At 43.5% G+C, this 22,654-nt stretch overlaps 1 protein-coding gene across 1 annotated transcript in view; it reads left to right on the top strand.

The window, feature by feature from the left end:
• The window catches only part of tspan15 (tetraspanin 15), a 258,614-nt gene extending 237,498 nt beyond the window's left edge, over positions 1 to 21,116 (top strand). The window contains exon 8 of the mRNA XM_068052393.1: positions 9,455 to 21,116. Coding sequence (XP_067908494.1) covers positions 9,455 to 9,634 — 180 coding nt within the window. The 3' untranslated portion in view covers positions 9,635 to 21,116. The remainder of the gene's footprint in view (positions 1 to 9,454) is intronic.
• The last annotated feature ends 1,538 nt before the right edge of the window (positions 21,117 to 22,654 follow it).

The following is a 22,654-nucleotide window of genomic DNA, read 5'->3' as shown; positions in this document are numbered from 1 at the left end:
TGCACAAAGCTGAACTCCGACATCCTAATACAATTTCAGTAAATCTCCCCTGTACCCTCTCTAAGGCCTCCTTCCGAAAATGTGGTGGTCAGATTTAGCCACAATAATCCAAATGGGGCATTACCAGTGATTTATAAAGGTATGGCATAATTTCCTTGCCTTTGTACTCTGTGCCTCTGTTTATAAAGGCAAGGAGCCCATATTGCATTTTTAACAGCCTTTTCAACTTGCCTTGCCACCACAAAATTTGTATGCATACAACCCTAGGTGTCTCTGTTTCGGCACTTTAAACTTGTACCATTTAGTTTATATTGCCATTCCTCATTCTTCTTACCAAAATGCATCAATTCATACGTCTCTGCATTAAACTGCATCTGCCCATTTCAACAATCTGTCTTTGCCCTCCTGAAATCTGTTACTATCCTCCTCGCTATTTACTGCATTTCTGAGTTTCGTATCATTCACAAACTTTGAAATTATATCCTATATACCCAGGTCCAGGTTATTAATATATATCAAAAAGAGCAGTGGTCCTAATACTGACCCCTGGGGGGTGGGGTATCACAGTGGTAATGGGGTAAGTAAAGCAGCTGTTCTTCATTCTGCCATTCACACCTCCTCTAGACACATATTTTGTTTCTTTACTTGTCCCATTACCACTCTCTTTGACCTTGCACCACCAACCCTTTGTCATTTACCCTCTCCTGTCTTCCACACTTTCAGAGACCTTCCCTTTTGTTCATTTCCCCCCCCCTCTCCTCCCCCACCACCCCCCACTTTCCCTTGCTTAAAACCTATTATATTTTTAACTTTTCCCAGTTCTGATGCAGGGTCATTGACCTGAAATGTTAACTCTGTTAGAATGTTAACTCAGGCTCTGTAAGCCTGTTTATCCCCCTAACTGTTGAATCCCCTATGACCACTGCAACTGCACATTTTTTTTCTGTGCCTCCCGTGCAGTCTGTTGCCTCATAGTGTCATGGATTTGCTCTGGACTGCACTCCTAGGTCGTGTCAGCCTTATTGAAAATTGATTTGTAAGTGCCACACTCGCAGAGAATTCCTGTCTGTCTGTTCCTACCCTGCAGGGCAACCAGTCACTCACTATTCCAAACTCTCTGGCTACGGGATGATCATTTCCTGGGAATGTGCCATCCAGGAAATTTTCAGCCTCTCATATGCCCTGCAGTGATTCAAGCTGTTTGTCAAGTTCTTAAACCTTGATCTTCAGCTTAAACGATTAGAGGTTGTTCATGCACAAATGATTATCCAGAACATGTGAAGAGTGCAGGAGCTCCCACATGACACAGCAATTGGAGGCAATGGGTCTGGTTAGTATGGTTGTGTTGCTGCCGCTTGGCAGCTTTCTTAAGGTGTGTCATCCTTTTCCAGTTCTCTTTCCAGGACCTGCAAGTTAGTTTTCCCATAAAGTCTCTGCAAATAAGGCCGCTCCATTATTTACCTGCAGACGTCTTGCAAATGCAGCCACTCATTGATGCCACTCTTGGTCTAATGCTGCCTTGATACCAAGGGCGTCACTCACTCCACACTCCTGGAATTCAACTCATTTGTCCCTATTTGGACCAAGGCTGTACTTGGCTACAGCCAAGTGATCCTGGTAGTACCCAAACTGGGCATTGGTTAGCAAGTTATTGGGAAGTGCTGCTTGATAGCAATGTCGATGATACCTTCCATCACTTTGCTGATGATTGAGAGTAGATAATGGGGCAGTAATTGGCTGAATTGAATTTGTTCTGTCCTGACAGGACATACTGCGGCAATTTTCCACTTTGTCGGGTAGATGCCAGTGTTGTACCTGTACAGGAACAGCTTGACTAGGGGCACAACCAGTTCTCGAGCACAAGTCTTCAGTACTACAGCTGGGATGTTGTCGGAGCCAGTAGCCTTTGCTGTATCCAGTGTGCTCAGCCATTTCTTTATATCCCGTGGAGTGAATCAAATTGGCTGAAGACTGATATCTATGATATTGCCTCTAACGCTTGTTGCACTGCAACGCCACTTTAAGATGAATGCACGGGCGCACATGCGCACATCTTAAAGGGAGTGTTGTTTGTGCGTGGCCTGTTTGTTCCCTGTGCATCACCTTCCCGATTGCTGCCCAGTTGCGCATCCAATCAGCTTAGAGGGAACAATGGTGGGGGCACAGGAGAGGCTGAGATGGATCATTCACTTGGCACTTCTGGCTGAAAATGTTTGCAAACACTTCAGTTTTGTCTGTTGTGCTCAATTACTGGGCGCCACCGTCATTGAGAATGGAGATTTTCATGGAGCCGCCTCCTCTGTTTAATTGTTTAGTTGTCCACCACCATTCATGACTGAATGTGGCAGGACTGCAGAGCTTTGATCTAATCCATTGGTTGTGAGATTGCTTCTGCTATTTAGCATGCATGTAGTCCTGTGTTGTAACTTCACTAAGTTGCACCTCATTTTTTGTATGCCTGGTGCTACACCTGGCATGCTGTTCTAGACTTCTCATTGAACCATTGATGCCCTGGTTTGATAATAGTACAGTGAGAGATGTGTTGGGCCATAGGATTACAGGTTGTGGTGGAATATAATTCTGCTGTTGCTTGTGGCCAGGGTTAAAAGATTTTGGAGTCCGTGACTGATAATTTCTGTGATGAGAAATTTCCCATTGGCTTCTTCTTCCAAATCATTCCGACTAAAAAAAAGTCACAGCTGTTAGTTTCAGATTCACAGCTGACAGGTGCTGGGAATGGGAACAGCGGCTCCGGAACTCAGGACAAGTTTGGGTTTTTCCAGTGGGTTCCGATTTTTTTTTTTTTAACAAAGCTTGCTGAGAAACCCGAACTTGTCCTGAGTTCGGAAGTCGCTGTTCCCACTCTAAAAGGGCCTGTCAGCTGTGAAACTGACGGCTGTGAATTTTTTTTAAAAACTGACTGATCACAAAGCAGCTTTGAGTAGAGTTCCCGCTCTCTGCAACTGTCAGAGGGGGGAGAGAGAGAGAAATTATGGGAGAGGAGGAGGGGGGGGGGGGGGAGAGAGAGAGAGAAAGAGGGAGGAGTTGAGAGAGAAAGAGGGAGGGGTTGAGAGAAAGAAAGAGGGGGAAAGAGAGAAGGGGTGAGAGGGAGAGAGAGAGAGAGGAGTGAGAGAGGGGAGAGTGATGGACACAGAGAGGGAGAGAAAGAGATCAAGATCTCTGCTGACAGATGGATATCTATCCGGATTCTCCGCATCGCAACATCAAATGTGCAGGCAGACATTGACTACTTGTGCAAGCAAAATCAATACCAGGAATTTCACTAAATAGAGAGAAATGCGTTTTAAATCGGAGTGTGTTTTGATGGCATTCGGTTGGCTGTACAAAGAACAAACAAAGAACAAAGAAAATTACAGCACAGGAACAGGCCCTTCGGCCCTCCAAGCCTGCGCCGATCCAGATCCTCTATCTAAACATGTCGCCTATTTTCTAAGGGTCTGTATCTCTTTTCTTCCTGCCCATTCATGTATCTGTCTAGATACATCTTAAAAGACGCCATCGTGCCCGCATCTACCACCTCCGCTGGCAACGCGTTCCAGGCACCCACCACCCTCTGCGTAAAGAACGTTCCACGCATATCCCCCCTAAACTTTTCCCCTTTCACTTTGAACTTGTGTCCTCCAGTAATTGAATCCCCCACTCTGGGAAAAAGCCTCTTGCTATCCACCCTGTCTATACCTCTCATGATTTTGTACACCTCAATCAGGTCCCCCCTTAACCTCCGTCTTTCTAATGAAAATAATCCTAATCTACTCAACCTCTCTTCATAGCTAGCGCCCTCCATACCAGGCAACATCCTGGTGAACCTCCTCTGCACCCTCTCCAAAGCATCCACATCCTTTTGGTAATGTGGCGACCAGAACTGCATGCAGTATTCCAAATGTGGCCGAACCAAAGTCCGATACAACTGTAACATGACCTGCCAACTCTTGTACTCAATACCCCGTCCGATGAAGGAAAGCATGCCGTATGCCTTCTTGACCACTCTATTGACCTGCGTTGCCACCTTCAGGGAACAATGGACCTGAACACCCAAATCTCTCTGTACATCAATTTTCCCCAGGACTTTTCCATTTACTGTATAGTTCACTCTTGAATTGGATCTTCCAAAATGCATCACCTCGCATTTGCCCTGATTGAACTCCATCTGCCATTTCTCTGCCCAACTCCCCAATCTATCTATATTCTGCTGTATTCTCTGACAGTCCCCTTCACTATCTGCTACTCCACCAATCTTAGTGTCGTCTGCAAACTTGCTAATCAGTCCACCTATACTTTCCTCCAAATCATTAATGTATATCACAAACAACAGTGGTCCCAGCACGGATCCCTGTGGAACACCACTGGTCACATGTCTCCATTTTGAGAAACTCCCTTCTACTGCTACTCTCTGTCTCCTGTTGCCCAGCCAGTTCTTTATCCATCTAGCTAGTACACCTTGGACCCCATGCGCCTTCACTTTCTCCATCAGCCTGCCATGGGGAACCTTATCAAACGCCTTACTGACGTCCATGTATATGACATCGACAGCCCTTCCCTCGTCAATCAACTTTGTCACTTCCTCAAAGAATTCTATTAAGTTGGTAAGACATGACCTTCCCTGCACAAAACCATGTTGCCCATCACTGATGAGCCCATTTTCTTCCAAATGGGAATAGATCCTATCCCTCAGTATCTTCTCCAGCAGCTTCCCCACCACTGACGTCAGGCTCACCGGTCTATAATTACCTGGATTATCCCTGCTACCCTTCTTAAACAAGGGGACAACATTAGCAATTCTCCAGTCCTCCGGGACCTCACCCGTGTTTAAGGATGCTGCAAAGATATCTGTTAAGGCCCCAGCTATTTCCTCTCTCGCTTCCCTCAGTAACCTGGGATAGATCCCATCCGGACCTGGGGACTTGTCCACCTTAATGCCCTTTAGAATACCCAACACTTCCTCCCTCCTTATGCCGACTTGACCTAGAGTAATCAAACATCTGTTCCTAACCTCAACATCCGTCATGTCCCTCTCCTCGGTGAATACCGATGCAAAGTACTCGTTTAGAATCTCACCCATTTTCTCTGACTCCAAGCATAACATTCCTCCTTTGTCCTTTAGTGGGCCAATCCTTTCTCTAGTTACCCTCTTTCTCCTTATATATGAATAAAAGGCTTTGGGATTTTCTTTAACCCTGTTTGCTAAAGATATTTCATGACCCCTTTTAGCCCTCTTAATTCCTCATTTCAGATTGGTCCTACATTCCCGATATTCTTTCAAAGCTTCGTCTTTCATCAGCCACCTAGACCTTATGTATGCTTCCTTTTTCCTCTTAGCTAGTCTCACAATTTCACCTGTCATCCATGGTTCCCTAATCTTGCCATTTCTATCCCTCATTTTCACAGGAACATGTCTCTCCTGCACGCTAGTCAACCTCTCTTTAAAAGCCTCCCACATATCACATGTGGATTTACCTTCAAACAGCTGCTCCAAATCTTCATTCCCCAGCTCCTGCCGAATTTTGGTCTCGTTGGCCTTCCCCCAATTTAGCACTCTTCCTTTAGGACCACTCTCATCTTTGTCCATGAGTATTTTAAAGCTTACGGAATTGTGATCACTATTCCTAAAGTAGTCCCCTACTGAAACTTCAAACACCTGGCCGGGCTCATTCCCCAACACCAGGTCCAGTATGGCCCCTTCCCGAGTTGGACTATTTACATACTGCTCTAGAAACCCTCCTGGATGCTCCTTACAAATTCTGCTCCATCTAGACCTCTAACACTAAGTGAATCCCAGTCAATGTTGGGAAAATTAAAATCTCCTATCACCACCAGCCTGTTGCTCCTACATCTTTCCATAATCTGTTTACATATTTGTACCTCTATCTCACGCTCGCTGTTGGGAGGCCTGTAGTACAGCCCCAACATTGTTACCGCACCCTTCCTATTCCTGAGTTTATATATAGATCAATTGCTCCCAAGTCTGTGGCTGAGTTCAATAATTTTGTGATGCAGAATGTTGGTGCCTGTTCCTGCTTGTGGCCCACAGTGCCTCATTGATTTTGAACTGCTAGAACTGTTCTGAATCTATTCCATTTAGTGCAGTGGTAGTGCCACACAATAGGATGGAGGAGGGTGTTCTCAGTTGGACTTCGTCTCCACAAGGACTGTTTGGTGGTCACTTCTACAAATACCGTGATGGGCAGATGTATCTGCAACAGGTAGATTGGTGAGGATGAGGTCAAGCACGTTTTCCCTTATGTTTGTTCTCTTATCACCTACCGCAGGCCTAGTCTGGTAGATATGTCCTTCAGGACTCAGCCAGCTCGGTTAGATGTGTGCTACCAAGCCACACTTGGTGATGGACATTGAAGTTCCCCACCCATAGTACATTCTGTGTCCTTGCTACCCTCAGTGCTTCTTGCAAATGATATTCCACAAGGAGCAGCACTGATTCACCGGCTGAGGGATGGCAATAGGTGGTAATCAGCAAGAGGTTTCCTTGCCCATGTTTTACCTGATGCCAGGAGAATTAATGGGGTCCGGCGTAAATGTTGAGTCCCTCATGACTATGTACCACTGTACTGTCACTTGTGGTGGATCTGTCCTGTCCCACCAATGGTGATGGAGGACATTGATTCTGTGACTATGTCAGGCTGTCACTTGATTAATCTGTGGGACAGTTCTCCCAATTTTGGCACAAGTGCCCAGTTGTTATTGAGGAAGACTTTACATGGCTGGATGTCTGAATCTGTTGCCTAGGTTGGTACTGGATAGTTTGTCCATTTTTATTTTTTTGTAGCAGTTTGATGTGACTGAGTCAGTTGCTGGACCATTTCAGAGGGCAGATCAGAGTTAACTACATTGCTGTGACTCTGAAATTATTTGCCCACAAAGGGTCAGCAAATACATCCATTTCATTATTTACCCGCAGTGGGGCTGCAATTGCATCCATTTCATTATTTACCGGCAGTGGGCCTGCACATACAGCCACTCCGGTATTTACCCACAGTGGGCCTGCAAATACAGCCACTCCAGGGTTTACCACAGACCTTTTGTTTGACTCAATGTGTGTTTAAACAATCCCCTGTATTTTAACCAGCCATGCTTCTATCTATGCAGCCTTTGGAAAGGTTGCCAACAATTTCCACTTGGCCACCTAACGTAAGTAACAATCCAGTCTGCAGTCCTTTAAGAGATGTTGGCACTAGATCTACCACCCTGGATACTCATTTTGAATATTAAATTAAGGCTCAGCAGTTCACTTCTGCCTATGGTCTTACTTTTCTGTGAAAAGCATCGTGCTGTATCCACTTTGAAAAGGTCTTTTGGCCTTGTGAAGCATGCTGGTAACGTTTGGTCATTTTTTTTAACCTGCAGTCAGTATTGTCCAACTTATACATGTGTAAAGCTTGAGGTGCAGTGGTTCCACAATCTCAGTGCCCAGACTGGAAAATTTATCCCTGTGTTACCTAATGGTTCTGCTTAAATTAGAACTTTATTCAGAACTTTCCTCCAAACTCGAAAAATGGCACAGTCCTTCCAAAACCAGATTCTATTTGTATGATTAATTTTGATTTCCTGGTTGTTCTTGATTTCTGAGCGGAGTAAAAGAAGTAAAGCTAAGTCCTTCACCACTGGACAGCTTTCTCTTTAGTTGTATCTGTTAAAGAAATAAAGAACTTCCATGTATTTTGTGTGTTTCACGCCCTCAGTATGTCCCAAATGCTTCACCAATTGAATTACCTTTGAAGTGCTGTTCCTGTTGGAATGTAAGCAAACATGGTAGCCCTTGTATGCACAGCAAAATCCCACAGACAGCAGTGAGGTAAATGGCCAAATGATGTGCTTTACTGGTGTTGTCCTGGACACTATTTTACTGTGTTTTTGACTTTAGTTGGGAGAGATCACAATATATGTCATTTTCACTTTCAAAGTTTCCTTAGAAAATGTTCATATATGGTATTTGTTTCCATTAAGAGCAGATAATATTTTAAAATCCTATTCTTTATTATGATTCTTGCACAAAATCTGGAATTCCATTAGGTGCATTATTTCAGGACCTGAGAGATATGTCCATAAATTAAATATCTGAAAAAGTTTAATCTTCAAGAAATAAACCAGAGAGCTTAAGTAAAAACAGACAGCTGAAAGTACGTAGATTCTACCGGCAACTAATGGACAAAAGATAGCTTAATATAACTGATGGAACTAGTTGCGCCAAAGACTCTCCACCTGATCCATCTTTTCTATTTCAGAGGCAGACAATCTGCCATGTATTTCTGGCATATTCTGAACATTTCTACCCATTTTCACAGTCGCCCCCTCCACATCGCCATCTCACGTGGCCTTACTATACATACTGCCTCAGTCACAGACAAGGCAGTCTCTGATCACTTCTTCGTATTCATCATTACTCACATTCCCTTTCCCCCTTCCAATCCCGCTTCCTTCTTTGTCGGCCTCTTGTAAAATACCCTCCCCCACAAGTCACTTACGATAGCACTTTCAAACTCTCAGCTGTCTAATCGTTGACCCTCCATTCACCACGATACCTGTGCAACTACTGATCAGCTTAATCCCAGCCTCACCTCCACCTTTAGTGCTCTTGTCCTCAGGAAAAGCCTTCAACTCTCCCAATCTTGGTACACCACCATCTTTGCTCCCCTAACTCCAGCGGGACACAGATTTGAATATGACTAGTCTCATACCTACTCCAGATCTTCCGGAAATACAAAGAAAGCTCCCGACTTCTACAGACCATCTCCTTTAAACCCCTGCCCCCTCCATCCTCATCTCCAACAACAAGTACAAGGAGCTCATGGACTAGTTTGTCACTAGGATTGAGACCCTCTATTCAGCTGTCTCCGCCTCTTCTCTCCCTTCCTGAGCCCGCCAACCAAACCTCCCCCAAGGTTTTCCTCGCCCTAGCCTCTGAAGTCAGATCTTGCTCTAGTAAAATCCACTTCCTGAAACCTCGCTGACTCTCGACCTCCCTTCCTTTTAGACACTCCTTAAAACCTACTTCTTTGACTAAGTTTTTAGTCATCTATTCCAATGCCCCTGTAGCTCAGTGTCAATTTTTGCCTGACTGCTCCCCTGGCGTTCCTTGTAATGTTTTTCGGTATTAAAGATGCTATATAAATACAAGTTGTTACTTATAGGAGTGGACAGAAAATTGGACTGGTTCCGTCAGGAATGTGTGGATCTCTCAGCCCGATCCCCTTGTAACCTCAAGGCATTAAAGGCACTATATGAAAGGACGTTGTTATTGTTATATTTTCCAAGATCTCCTTAAACAAGGCTTCCTGTGTTTATTTCAGGATAATATTTTCTGTGGAAGACTATAGAAAGCAATATAAAATACTGTCTAGTCCTTCAGCTTTATGGTGCAATTTTGAACACTCTTATTTCTTTTCACTCACTGTTCATTTGTCCTTTAACTCTCTTTCAGTTTTTTGGGGTTATAATAACTTGGCTGTATACCACCCGGCTAGAGGATATCATCTATGAGTATGATGCAGTGGATATTGGCCTGATGAGTGAACAGTCTTACAGACATCGCGATGAAGATGTAAGCACGTCGGGGACAGGATGTTGCTGGTGTTTACCTGCTCTCGATGATGTTGTATGAGATTTGTTGTGTGGGGTAATATAGAGTTACAGATGTCTGGGAAAGCACTACAAGGCTGTAACACAATCCAGGAGTTCTGATGATAAAAGCATGAGAATGACCCAGCAGCAAGTTTAGAACACAATCCAAAACTATCGCATAGTTCAGGGATAAGAAGAAAAACAAAATTTTGGAGCTACACAACAGGTTTCTTAGTATTTGAACAGAGGGAAGACAGGGTACAGTTTTGGGTGGAGATCAGAGATAACAGTGTTTGTATCCAAATTGTAAATCCAGCTTTTGGGTTTCAGATTCTGAAAGACCTGGGGTGTATAACCAACATTTTCTGTACTCTTCCCCTGGATTTCTTACTGCCTTGTAACACTTCCAATTATGTATATGATGCACTATATCCAACTGCACTTTTTGAAAGTGATTTCCTGTGAACAGCACATTTTGGTATAACAGCAAATATGTTTCCCTGTCAGACTATAACCTGATGTTTGCTGCCTTTCCATTTTGTTACTGCTACTTAGAAATAGTACAGCCATTCCCTAGTAGCAGTGGCTGCTTCATACCTGCACTCCATCACATTGTGACACTGAACACCAGACAAACAGGCAAGATTCAGGAAGAAGTACCGTTTGTACATTGTGGTCAGGGATGAATTGCGGATGTGGCCTCTCCTTGGTTTTGGACTTGTATCCCCACAAGTAGCTGAATAGGCAGTGGCGTAGTGGTAATGTCACTTGACTGGTAATCCAGACCCCAGGCTAATGCTGTGGGGACATGGGTTCAAATCCCACCATGGCAGTTTGTGCAATTTGAATTCTAGAATTAAAAGCTAGTCTAATGGTGACCATGAAACCATCGTTGGTTGTTGTAAAAACCCATCTGGTTCACTAATGTCCTTTAGGGAAGGAAATCTGCCGTTCATACCTGATCTGGCCTACATGTGACTCCAGCAATGTGGTTGACTCTGAAATGCCCTCTGAAATGGCCTAGCAAGCCACTCAGTTCAAGGGCAATTAGAGATGGGCAATAAATGCTGGCCTAGTCAGCGACGGCCACATCCACAAATGAATATATAAAAAAAATTCCACTGCCTCCTGCACAAACTATGGGCCATGTAATTCATCCCACACCAATCTGTGTTCTATCAGGTGATCTTTCAGGATTTTAGGCTGTAATAATATAATACTGTACTACTACTGACTGACAACCTGCTGATTTTTAAAATGTTTTTTTCTTCAATGTAACTGCAGTATGTATCTAATTGTTAAAAGGATAAGACTACAGAAGCAATTTTGCAAACTAGATATGTACTGAAGGGGTTTTGCCTGCTGGGAGGTACACATTGAGAAATCTCAGTGAGTTTGCTTCTATTAAAATGAGTGGGCGATTTTCCAATAGATACAGCTGGCAGGAAGCTCCCTGCATGTTCACGAAATCACACCAGGTAAAAGCAAGAGCCAACAAACCAGCTGCATCTGGGCAAATCCATCAGACGTTTGGTGTAATTTTACGTTTTCACTTTTTTTTTTGCAAGATTCATTTTGATGTAACAAAATCATGTGTTTTTTTTTTAACTGAATCTTTGTATTGTTTAGTTCACCTTCTGAGATTCCTGGCACACAGGGATTTTTTAAATTTCATTTCAAAGGTTTGTAAATTTCTGAAATCTTGGCATGTTTATATACCACAGATTGAAGATGCTTACATAAGGTTTTGCTTGAATAATGTTTCACACTCTCAAGAATAGCTAATTTTCTGTTCATTTTTAGAGGTTAATGCAAGCCCAACATTTTCGTGCTGATTAACTTATGTTACTTAGTTTATAATGTATGATTTGGCTAATCGCACACTTTAGGATGATGAGCTCTTCTGTCGCCTTCGCACCCACTTCTTTGGCCAGGAGTCTTCACTGTTCCTTCATCCTGTTCCTGCCCCACTAAATTGATTTCTTTCTATCTCAACTCTTTTTTTTTTCTCCCCTTGTCCATCGCCCCGAACTGGAAAATTTCATCAACTTTTATTCCAATTTCCACCTTTCTCTCACCTTCACATGGTCCATTTCCAATTCTTCCCTCCCATTCCTCAACTTCCCTATCTCGCTTTCTGTAAGGACTGCATTCCAGTATCCCAGTTTCTCCGTCTCTGTCGCATCTGTTTGGACGGTGCAACCTTCCATACCAGTGCTCCTGATATGTCTTCCTTTTTCTTCAACCAAGGATTCCCTGCTCCCACCATTGTTAACGGAGCCCTCGACTGTGTCTGTCCCATTTCCCACACTTCTGCTCTCAGTCCTTCCCCTCTGTCCCAAAACTCTGATATTGTTCTCCTTGTTCTCACCTTCCACACCCCCCCAGCCTCCAAACTCAACAGAGCCTCCTGCACCACTTACACCACCTTGAACATGACACCATCACCAAACACATCTTCCCTTCCCCTTCCAGCATTTCGAAGGGACCGTTCCCTCCCCGACACTCTGGTCCACTCATTAAACATCTCCAACAACCCCACGTACCATGGCAACTCTCCATGCAAGCGCAGGGCTTGCAACACCTGCCCTTTCACCTCTTCTCTCCTCAACATCCAAGGTCCCAAACATTCCTTCCAGGTGAAAGTGATTTTTGTCATCGTCCTTCAATTTAGTCTGCTATATTCACTGCTCACCATGCAGTCTGCTCTGCACTGGGGGGACCAATCGCAGATTGGGTGACTGCTTTGCGGAAAACCTCTATTCAATCCGTAGGCGTAACTCGAGCTTCCGGTTGCTTATCATTTAATTCTCCACCTTATTCTCACGCTGACTTCTCTACCCTTGTTCTCCTTGATGTTCTATTGAAGCTCAACATAAGCTCTAGGGACAGCACCTCATCTTTCGATTAGGCACTCCACAGCTTTCCAGACTCAACATTGAGTTCAACAATTTCAGACCAGAACCTCTGAACCTCCTTTTTCTTCGCAGTTTTTGGTTTTACTCTGGTTTTTCTCTTTTGGCTTTCAGGCAGCAGCTGTTCATCATTCTGCCATTCACATCTCCTCTAGATACTCTTTTGTATCTTTACTTGTTTACTTTACCACTCCCTTTGGCTTTGCACCACAAGCTCTTTTAATCTCTCCTGTCTTCCACCCTATCATAGCCCTTTCCTTTTGTTCTTTTCCCACCCTCCCCCACCCCCCGCCCCTTCACATGCTTAAAACCCATTACATTTTTAGCTTTTCCCAATTCTGATGAAAGATCATCAACCTCAAACCTTGGGCTGAATTTTCCTGCAGACTTCGGGACCAAATTGGGGTCCCGAGCCCATACTTGCTGGCAGCATGCCCAACGGCGTAATCTTCCCAGAGGCAGCCTCCTAATTAAAGGCAGCAGGCAGGCAGCTCTGGAGCCTCAGCAGCTCTACTGGGAAACGTGGGAACTGCTGGGGCAGGTCAAGAACCAGGAGGACGCCTCGCTGGCCTGCACAGCAATGAGTAAATAAACAAGATCTAGTCCAATAGGTACATAGGGATGGAGGGGAAACCCATCTTTTGGATCAGGCTTAGCTGCAACTGCAGCCTTTCATGCCTGCAGCCCCATCATTGGGCCATGAAGCTTCCAGCTCCAAAGTTCTCCCAGTCTGCCACATGGAGGCCATCTCCAGTGAGCGGGCGGCCTCCACACGTGACAGTGGGCCACTTCGCTGGCAGGAAAATGCCAGCGAGACCACAAAATCACCCTTAATTGGGGCCTTAATGTGGTCGTAATCCCAGTGCAGCAGTCCCCTTCCCCACCACCCCACCCAGCCTCTACATGGCCAGGAAAATCCATCCCGTTAACTCAGTTTCTCTCTCCACAGATTATGTCTGACCTGCTGAGTATTTCCAGCATTTTCTGCTTTTATACGCTTGAGGAACCCTGTGCCCAAAGCACTGGTATAGGGGGAGTGTTGATTGAAGCAGTTTCTGCAACAGCATTATTTGGTGTTCTATGGAATACTTCTCACTAATGTTAACACACAATTGCCTCACTTGTTCACTGCACTAGCTTGTTTCCTGCAAAAGATGCATAATAAAGGGTTGACTTATAGGCATTTCAAGTTAGTATAGCAATTAACATTTTAACTATATCTTATTTGATTAAAAAGTTTTTATTATAAAGCACTAGCTAGTAGTTCAATGTATTTATTATGGTGCAGTTTGATCAGCGTATCAAGCAATGACAAATCTTGTGTGTTTTAAATGCAGAGTAGTGAGATAAGCTGCTCGTACAGTGTGATGACTGTGCTGACAGAATTCATTTTGCACTCTGCCAGTGGGATGTAGTGCAACATCCTCTATTTTTAAAGCCAGGCTCACAGTCACGGTCTCACCAAAACTTTTGTGGCACTTCTTTCATACTTCTTACTGGGGCCAAATTCAATCTCTGTTACATCACAAAAATAGGTGCCCATAGAGCGTAACAGTGTTGTCCAAGAACTGGACCGAGAGTGGAGAAATAGAAAATAGGAGGTTCCATAGAGAGACAAAAGAGAAAGACGTTCTCATTTATTGCTCACTCCACTTGAACTGCATAGCAGTTTGCTGAAGACGACCTGGGATCTGTGATGCCCTGCTCTCAGGCCTTCACACACCTGCCTGCCAGGAGATACAGGGCATCTAGGATGTCTGCACTTGATGTCCCTATTTATGAGACAATACAGCCTCTCAGGAATGATCAGAACAATCATTCAGCACTGCACAGAGCAGGAGGTTGGAGCATTTACTCTGTGGCCCTCAAGCAGGATGGTACCTGGGTTTAGTAACACTGCTGTAGTCTCATAGCTTTCACAGTGCGAGCAGTATTGTGACAATTACAGTTACAGCTCTGCTTCATCAGAGAGGCTTAGGTCACCTGGAACCTGCACTTTATACGCATTCTTGACTTGCATAATAAAATCAGTATGTCACTGTGTATATGGCCCACTCCAGGGGGAAATTTTATGGAGGCAACGGGGGTCTCGGCCACCGGTATTATGTGCCACTCAGGCAGTTGAGAGGTCACCAGCGGCCCTTCCCCGGGATCAGGACCGCTGCCGGCCGCTCTTTCGCTCAGCAGCGCCACCGGGGACACGATGACTGCCAGCTCTACCTCTCTTGACCTCTTCCCTGTATCTCATTTGTCATGCTTGTCCAACATCCAGCCATGGATGAGCAAAAATTCCCTCCAACTAAATATTGAAAAAGCTAAAGTCAACGTCTTTGGTCTATGACACAAACTCTGTTCCCTAGTCACGCATTCCATCCCTCTCCCTGGTAACTGAAGCTGAGCCAAACTCTTGGCAACTTTGATGTCCTATTTGACCTTAAGATAGCTTCCAGTCACATAACTGCTCCATCACCAAGACCACCTACATCCATCTGCATAAAATTACCCAGCTTTGCTCCTGCCCTCAGATCTTCAGCTGCTGAAACCCTCTTCCATGCCTTTGTTACCTCTACACTTGACTATTTGGTGCTCTCCTGGCTAGCCTCCCACCTTCCACACTGCATAAACTTGAGATGATCCAAAACTCTGCTGCCCATATTATAAGTCACACCGAATCCCATTCACCTATCATCCTTGTGCTCACCGACCTACATTGGCTCCTGGTCTGGCAACACCTTGATTTTAAAAATCCTCATCCTTGATTGAGTTTTTTGAGGAGGGAACCGAGGTGGTTGATGAGGCTGATGCAGTTGATGCCTAGTTAATGTTTATCACTCAACCAACATCACTAAAACATTATGTTCATCATTATGACATTGTGCTTGTGCACAAATCGGCTGCTGCATTTACTACATTACAGTGGTGACTACACTTCATTAGCTGTAAAGTGCTTTGGGGTGTGCTAAGGTTGTTGAAAGGTGCTATATGAATGTAAACTTTTCATTTGTTATGTTAAGTTATGGTGATTGGGTAGAGTTTGGTAAGTGAGGGGATTTTAAGGGTTAATCTCTTTTTTTGTTTTGCTTACATTTAGCAATTAACTGAAATTACTCTAAGTTAAGAGGCAAGTTAACTTTCTTACAGTTTTAATCAGAGCTATACAAACTCTCTGAGTAGCTGTAGCTAGCTTAAACTGGTTTCTGAGCTCTAGGAAAGCTGACACATCATTGTTTTCTGAGAGTATAAATTCAGGGGACTCTCGGTGCTGCTTGTCTGCGCTGAGTACTGCTGGAGGGCACAGAGTATGAAGATGGGTGTTTGGTAAGGAGGAGAACTATAAATTCATTAAAAAATACATTTAATTAAATTAACACAATAAAGATGGCAGGACAGGTACGTGGGAGCTGCAGTACGTGGGAGCTCCAGGATGCCATGGCAATCGTGTCTGTAGTAAGTGTTTGTGGCTTGAGGAGCTTCGGCTCAGAGTCATTGATCTGGAGGCTGAGCTGTAAACACTGCAGTGCATCAATGAGGGGGAAAGTTACCTGGACTCTTTGTTCCAGAAGGCAGTCACACCCCTTAGGTTAGGATCATCTGTTTTGGTCAGTCATCAGGGATGGGAGGATGTGACTGCGAGTCAGGCAGGTAAGGGGATCAAGAAGGTGGGAGTGGAGGAGCCTCATCAGCCTTTGGAATTGAGCAACAAGTTCGAGGTTCTTGATGCTTGTATGGACAAGAGCAAGGGCTGTGGTGTGAATGAGCAGATTGACCATGGTACAAGAAGCCGTTCAAATAGAGAGGGTTTTAAACTAAATAGTGGGGGCAAGGCATCAAATTTGGATAGATGTGGATCAAATTTGGGAAGATGTAGTAAATCAAAGAGTAGAGAAAAGGCAAGAGAGAAAGGTATTACGATGGGAAAAGGAAAAACAGACCATGACAGGAAGGGATAGTGAGTACAAATCTAAGAATAAATCAGCAGTCAAGGCTAGAGGTTACAAAAATAATAAAAGGACCAAATTATAGGCTGCACGTAGTATTCAAAACAAAACAGATAAACTGATAGCTCAAATAGAAATAAATAAGTACAATCTGATAACCATTACAGTGACATGGCTGCAGAATCACATAGATTGGGACCTGAATATTGAAGGGTACATGACATTGAGGAAGGACAGGAAGCTGGGCAAAGGTGGAGGGGTGGCTCTGTTAATTAATGATGGTATTAGCTCAATAGAGAGGAGTGACCTAAGTTCAGGAAACTAGGATGTAGAAGCAGTTTGAGTCGAGATGAGAAATGATAAAGGCAAGAAGTCTCTTGTGGGAGTGGTGTACAGGCCCCCTAACAGTAACGACACAGTAGGACAGAGCGTAAAGGAAGAAATGATGGGTGCTTGTCAGAAAGATAAGGCAATAATCATCGGGATTTTAATCGACATCTAGACTGGAAAATCAGATGGGCAAAGGTAACCTAGATGAGGAGTTCATAGAATGGGATACAGGGGAAGGTGGCAGGTTGGATCCAGAATTGGCTCAGTGACAGGAAACAAAGGATAGTAGTCAACGGATGTTTTTGTGAATGGAAAGTAGTTTCCAATGGTGTTCCACAGGGCTCAGTGTTAGGTCCCTGGCTGTTTGTGCTAAATATGAATGATTTAGACTTAAATTTGGGTGGCATGATTGGAAAATTTGCTGCTGATACAAAAATTAGCCGTGTTGTTAATAGTGAAGAGAAAAGCCGTGGACTCCAGAATTATATCAATGTTTTGGTTGAGTGGGCGGAAAAGTGGCAAATGAAATTCAATTCAGACAAGTGTGAGGTATTGCACTTGGGGAGGGCAAATAAAGCGAGGGAATATACAATAAACGGGAGGCTATTGAGAGGGATAGAAGAGGTGAGAGACCTTGGAGTGCATGTCCACAGGTTCCTTATGGTGGCAGGACAGGTGGATGGAGCGGTGAAGAAGGCATATGGATTGCTTTCCTTTATTGGCCGAGGTATAGCGAACAAAAGCAGGGATGTGATGTTGGAACTGTATAAATCGTTGGTTAGGCCACAGCTGGAGTACTGCATGCAGTTCTGGTCACCATATTACAGGAAGGACATAATTGCTGTGGAGAGAGTACAGAGGAGATTTACAAGAATGTTGCCTGGACTTGAAGGTTTCAGCTATGAGGAAAGATTGGATAGGCTCGGGGTGTTTTCCCTGGAACTGAGGAGGCTGAGGGGTGGCGATGGAGGTGTACAAAATTATGAGGGGCCTAGATAAAGTGGACAGGAAGGACATGTTTTCCCTGGCGGGGAGGTTAGTTACTGGGGGGCACAGATTTAAGATGATTCGTTGAAGGATTAGAGGGGACATGAGAAACCTTTTCACCCAGAGGGTAGTGGGTGTCTGGAATTCACTGCCAGGAATGGCGGTGGAGGCAGAGACTTTCAGTTCTTTTAAAAGGTATCTGGACATGTAACTGCGGGCTGTAACCTGCGAGGCTATAGACCAGGTGCTGGAAGGCGGTATTAGTTTGGGTGGATAGTTTATTCGGCCAGAGCAGACACGATGGGCTAAATGGTCTCCTTCTGTGCTGTACTTTTTCTATGGTTCGATGTTTTCAGGATAGTTTTTTAGAACAGCACATTCTGGAGCCAACCAGAGAGCAGGCTATACTAGACCTGGTATTGTGCAATGAGTTAGGATTAATTAATTACCTCATAGTGAAGGTGCCTCTATGCAGCAGCAATCATAATATGATTGAATTTACATTCAGTTTGAGGGAGAGAAGAGTGTGTCTAAGACTAGTATTTTAAACTTAAATGACAGCACTTATGAGGGCATGAAAGCAGAGCTAACAAAAGTGAACTGGCAAAGTAGATTAAGAGATAGGTCAATAGAGATGCAGTGGCAGACATTTAAGGGTATTTCAGAATACACAGAATAGATACATTCGAACAAAAAAGAAAAATTCCAAGGGGAGGACCCACCATCCGTGCTTAACTAAAAAAGTTAATGATAGTATCAAACTTAAAGAAAAAGCATATAATTGCACAAAGGTGGGAGGCAGGTCAGAAGATTGGACAGAATATAAAAAGCAACAAAGAACAACTAAAAGATTAATAAGGAGGGAAAAATTAGAGTACGAGAGAAAGCTGGCTAGAAATATAAAAAGAGATAGTAAGAGTTTCTATAGATATTTAAAAAAGAAAAGTTAACAAAGTGAGCGTTGGTCCTATAGAAAGTGAGTCTGGGGAATTAATCAGGGAAACTAAGGAAATGGCAGATGAATTGAACAGATATTTTGCATCAGTCTTCACCATAAAGGATACAAGTAACATCCCAGAAATAGCTGTAAATCAGGAAATTTAGGGGAGGGAGGAACTCAAGAAAATTACAATCGCCAGGGAAGTGGTACTGAGCAAATTGTTAGAGCTGAGAGCTGACAAGTCCCCGGGTCCTGATGGACTTCATCCTAGGGTCTCAAAAGAAGTGACTAGTGAGATAGTTGAAGCATTGGTATTAATTTTCCTAAATTCCCTAGATTCAGGGAAGGTTCCATTAGATTGGAAAATAGCGAATGTAACTCCTTTATTCAAAAAGGGAGGGAGACAGAAAGCTACAGGCCAGATAGCTTAACATCTGTCTTAGGGAAAATGTTAGAAGCTATTATTAAAGACATTATAGCAGGGCCCATTTAGAAAAATTCAAGGTAATCAGACAGAGTCAACATGGTTTTTTACAATTAAATAAATGACTTGGATGCTAAATTTGCTGATGACACAAAGATAGGCAGGAAAGTAAGTTGTGAAGAGGACATAAAGAGGCTACAAAGGGATATAGATAGGTTAAGTGAGTGGGCAAAAATCTGGCAAATGGAGTATATTGTGGGAAAATGTGAAATTGACCATTTTGGCATGAAGAATATAAAAGCATATTTAAATAGTGAGAGATTGCAGAGCTCTGAGATGCAGAGGGATCTGGGTGTCCAAGTGCATGAATCGCAAAACGTTAGTATGCAGGTACAGCAAGTAGTTAGGAAAGCTAATAGAATGTTATCACTAATTGCGAGGGGAATTGAATACAAAAGTAGAGAGGTTATGCTTCAGTTTTACAGGGCATTGGTGAGACCACATCTGGAGTACTGTGTACAATATTGGTCTCCTTATTTAAGGAAGGATGTAAATGCGTTGGAAACAGTTCAGAAAAGGTTTGCTAGACTGATATCTGGGATGGGCAGGTTGTCTTACGAGGAAAGGCTGGACAGGCTAGGCTTATATCTGCTGGAGTTTTGAAGAATAAAAGGTGACTTGATTGAAACATATAAGATCCTGAGGAGTCTTGACAGGGTGGATGTGGAAAGGATGTTTGTCCTGTTGTGGGAGAATCTAGAACTAGGGGTCACTATTTAAAAATAAGGGGTCGCCCATTTAAGACTGAGATAAGGAGAATTTTTTTCTCTTATAGGGTCGTGAGAGGTTCTTGATAAGCAAGGGGGTGAAAGGTTATTGGGGATAGGCAGGAATGTGGAGTTGAGGTTACAATCAGCTCAGCCGTGATCTTATTGAATGGCAGAGCAGGATCGAGGCGCCAAATGGCCTGCTCCATATGTTCATATGTATTTTGTAAACAATGTAAATTGTATATGCTTTGATGAATGAATTGGTTTGTCTTTTGAAGCAGCTTTTCAAGTATTAGGCTTTGTGGGTGTAAATATGGGGCATTTTCGGGTGGGAACAGGATGCAACAAGTCCACCTCAGTGGATGTTACAGTCTTGCAACAGGCCAGATTTTGCTACATTTTGTGATGCATTGCACTGTTCTTAGTTACATGCAGTGGAGTACTGGCATGGGGACAGTAGATCCATATCGATTCTGACAAAAGCATACATATGAATGAACGAATAAGGAGCCAGTGCAGGCCATTCGGCCCCCCAAGCCTGCTTCTGCCATTTGATAAGATCATCACTGATCTGACTGTGGCCTCAGTTACTCTCAATCTTGAGTTATTGGTAAAGTGACCCATCCTGCACTCGGGGTTGCAATTTACCCTTGGAGCATTTCATCACACTTGGAGGATTTTTGTTAGCTAAGGGTATTAAGATTACAGAACCAAGGCGGATGGATGGAGTTAAGATGCAGATCAGTCATGGTCTAATTGTGTTCCTGAGAAAGCTCAACAGGCTGAATTTTCTCATCCTGTTCCAATGTTTCAAAGCAGAGTTTTTTGCAACGTAATTTAGTACATCGGTTTATTTTTGAAAATATGGTGCATAAAAATCATATTCAAAACACATCCAGTTTGACAGATAAAATTGGCACCTTTTTTTTGAAAGACCTATCTACTTATTGTCTGTCTTTGGCTGTTGTTCTGTTCGGAGAGATAATTGTGTTTTGTGCCTCCTCTTCTGCTTTTTAATATGCTGGCCAGACAGCAAAAGTAATGTTCTGTGTTTTTGCACTATTTTTAGATAGCATGATGATCCTGACTACTACTAAAAAACCCTTTTGAATTATGTTTACTTGTGGGTATTCTGATTTTAATTCTTTGTGATTTTGAAATGAAAATGTTTTTTAAAAATAGGATGTAAGTTTTTTTTTCGGTGTAACAGTTGAACAATAAACTTTTGAGTGCTAATGCTTTAACAGATAGATATCAGTGTGTATGCAAAGTGTGTCTTCTCACCAAGAGTAAAGTGCGTCATATTTGGTAACAATGCCCATGGTTCCAGATTTATACTCCAGCATTGGCTGGCACCTCAGTGTCTCAGTAAATTAGCAGGTGCTGATGCTTTGGGTTATCACTGCAGTCCCACTGGCATCCGCCCATGAAAGAAAGCATTAGAGGTGTGTTACATTATAGAGTAGATGTGTTTCAGACTCACCAGTATTTGAACAGTATGACTGGTACCATCATGGAAGTAACGGCAAAATATGCTGTTTCAACAAATGACTGTAAAATATCCTTTAAGTGTTCACAGATTATTCCAGGGTGCTCTTCTAGTGACAAAACATAAGTATTTATAATGAATATACGGTACTGAGTTCATGGAACCAAGGAAATGCTTTCATTTGAGTTCTTAGTGGATTGAATTTTGTGCAGCCTTCATTCCTGATTGAATACTGACTTGGTACAAGTCCTTATGTTGCTGAAGATTGACCAAAGTCAGTGTGGAGGATGGGAGACCACACGGAAACTGTTAGAGTAGTCAAGCCAGGAGATAATAAAGACATGTGTACGGATCGATCTTCACTGTGGAGGAGTGAAAGTGGGCAGTGTTGTAGAGGTGAAAGTAAACAATCTCTGTGATGAGTAGAATATATTACTTAACTCTCAGCTCAAGGGTGACACGATGCCAAGATGGCAAATGGTTTGGCTCACCTTGACTGAGTGGCCACAAGAGTGCTCAGTGACTGAAGATGATGGCTTCAGTTTTCTCTATGCTGAGCTGGAGGAAACTGTGACTCATTCAAGGCTAGATGTTGGAACAAGTAGTTGGACAGTGTAGAGACTGAGAGTAGTTTGAGAGAAGTGGTAGAGCTGGGTATTATCAGTGTACATGTGAAACTGGTCCCACGAGAGACTGAGTGATTGAGGGTCTGCCTATAGATAAGAAAGAAGGGGGATAGGTTCTTAGGAAACCCCAGTGATGATGGTGGAGAGAAAGAAGAGAATTTACTGCTAGAAATGCACTCCACCAGTAGCTGTAAAGGTCAGCAATGCCCTGAATTCCCATAATCAGCAGCAGCATAACATCCCTCCAATTTCATCAAGTTCCAGGATTCGCCAAAGTGTAAGGAGTGGTAGATAGCACCCATGTGGCTCATTCATCAGTGGGATATGACTTGCTCAATATTTAGCTGGTTTCTGATCAGATACACTGCATTTTGTGGGGGGTGCTCTCTTCCATTGCAGCTGCCACAATGAGAGAGAAATTGGTCCTCACTGCACCTGTTTTCCAGTGGGCTATGTCCTGTGCCACAAGGACACCTGAAATATGTCCAATGTCATAGCATCAGAAAATATCCCCGTCAGTTGCCATAAACAACAACTTGTATTTCCATAGTGCCCATAACGTAAAACATTCTAAGGCACTTCACAGGAGCATTATAAAGTGAAATATGACACCAAACCTCTTAAGGTGATATTAGGGCAGA

The sequence above is a fragment of the Heterodontus francisci genome, chromosome 20, assembly GCF_036365525.1.
Source record: "Heterodontus francisci isolate sHetFra1 chromosome 20, sHetFra1.hap1, whole genome shotgun sequence".
NCBI lineage: Eukaryota > Metazoa > Chordata > Chondrichthyes > Heterodontiformes > Heterodontidae > Heterodontus > Heterodontus francisci.
Note: the sequence above shows the minus strand (reverse complement) of the source record. Positions and strands in the feature narration are given on the sequence as shown.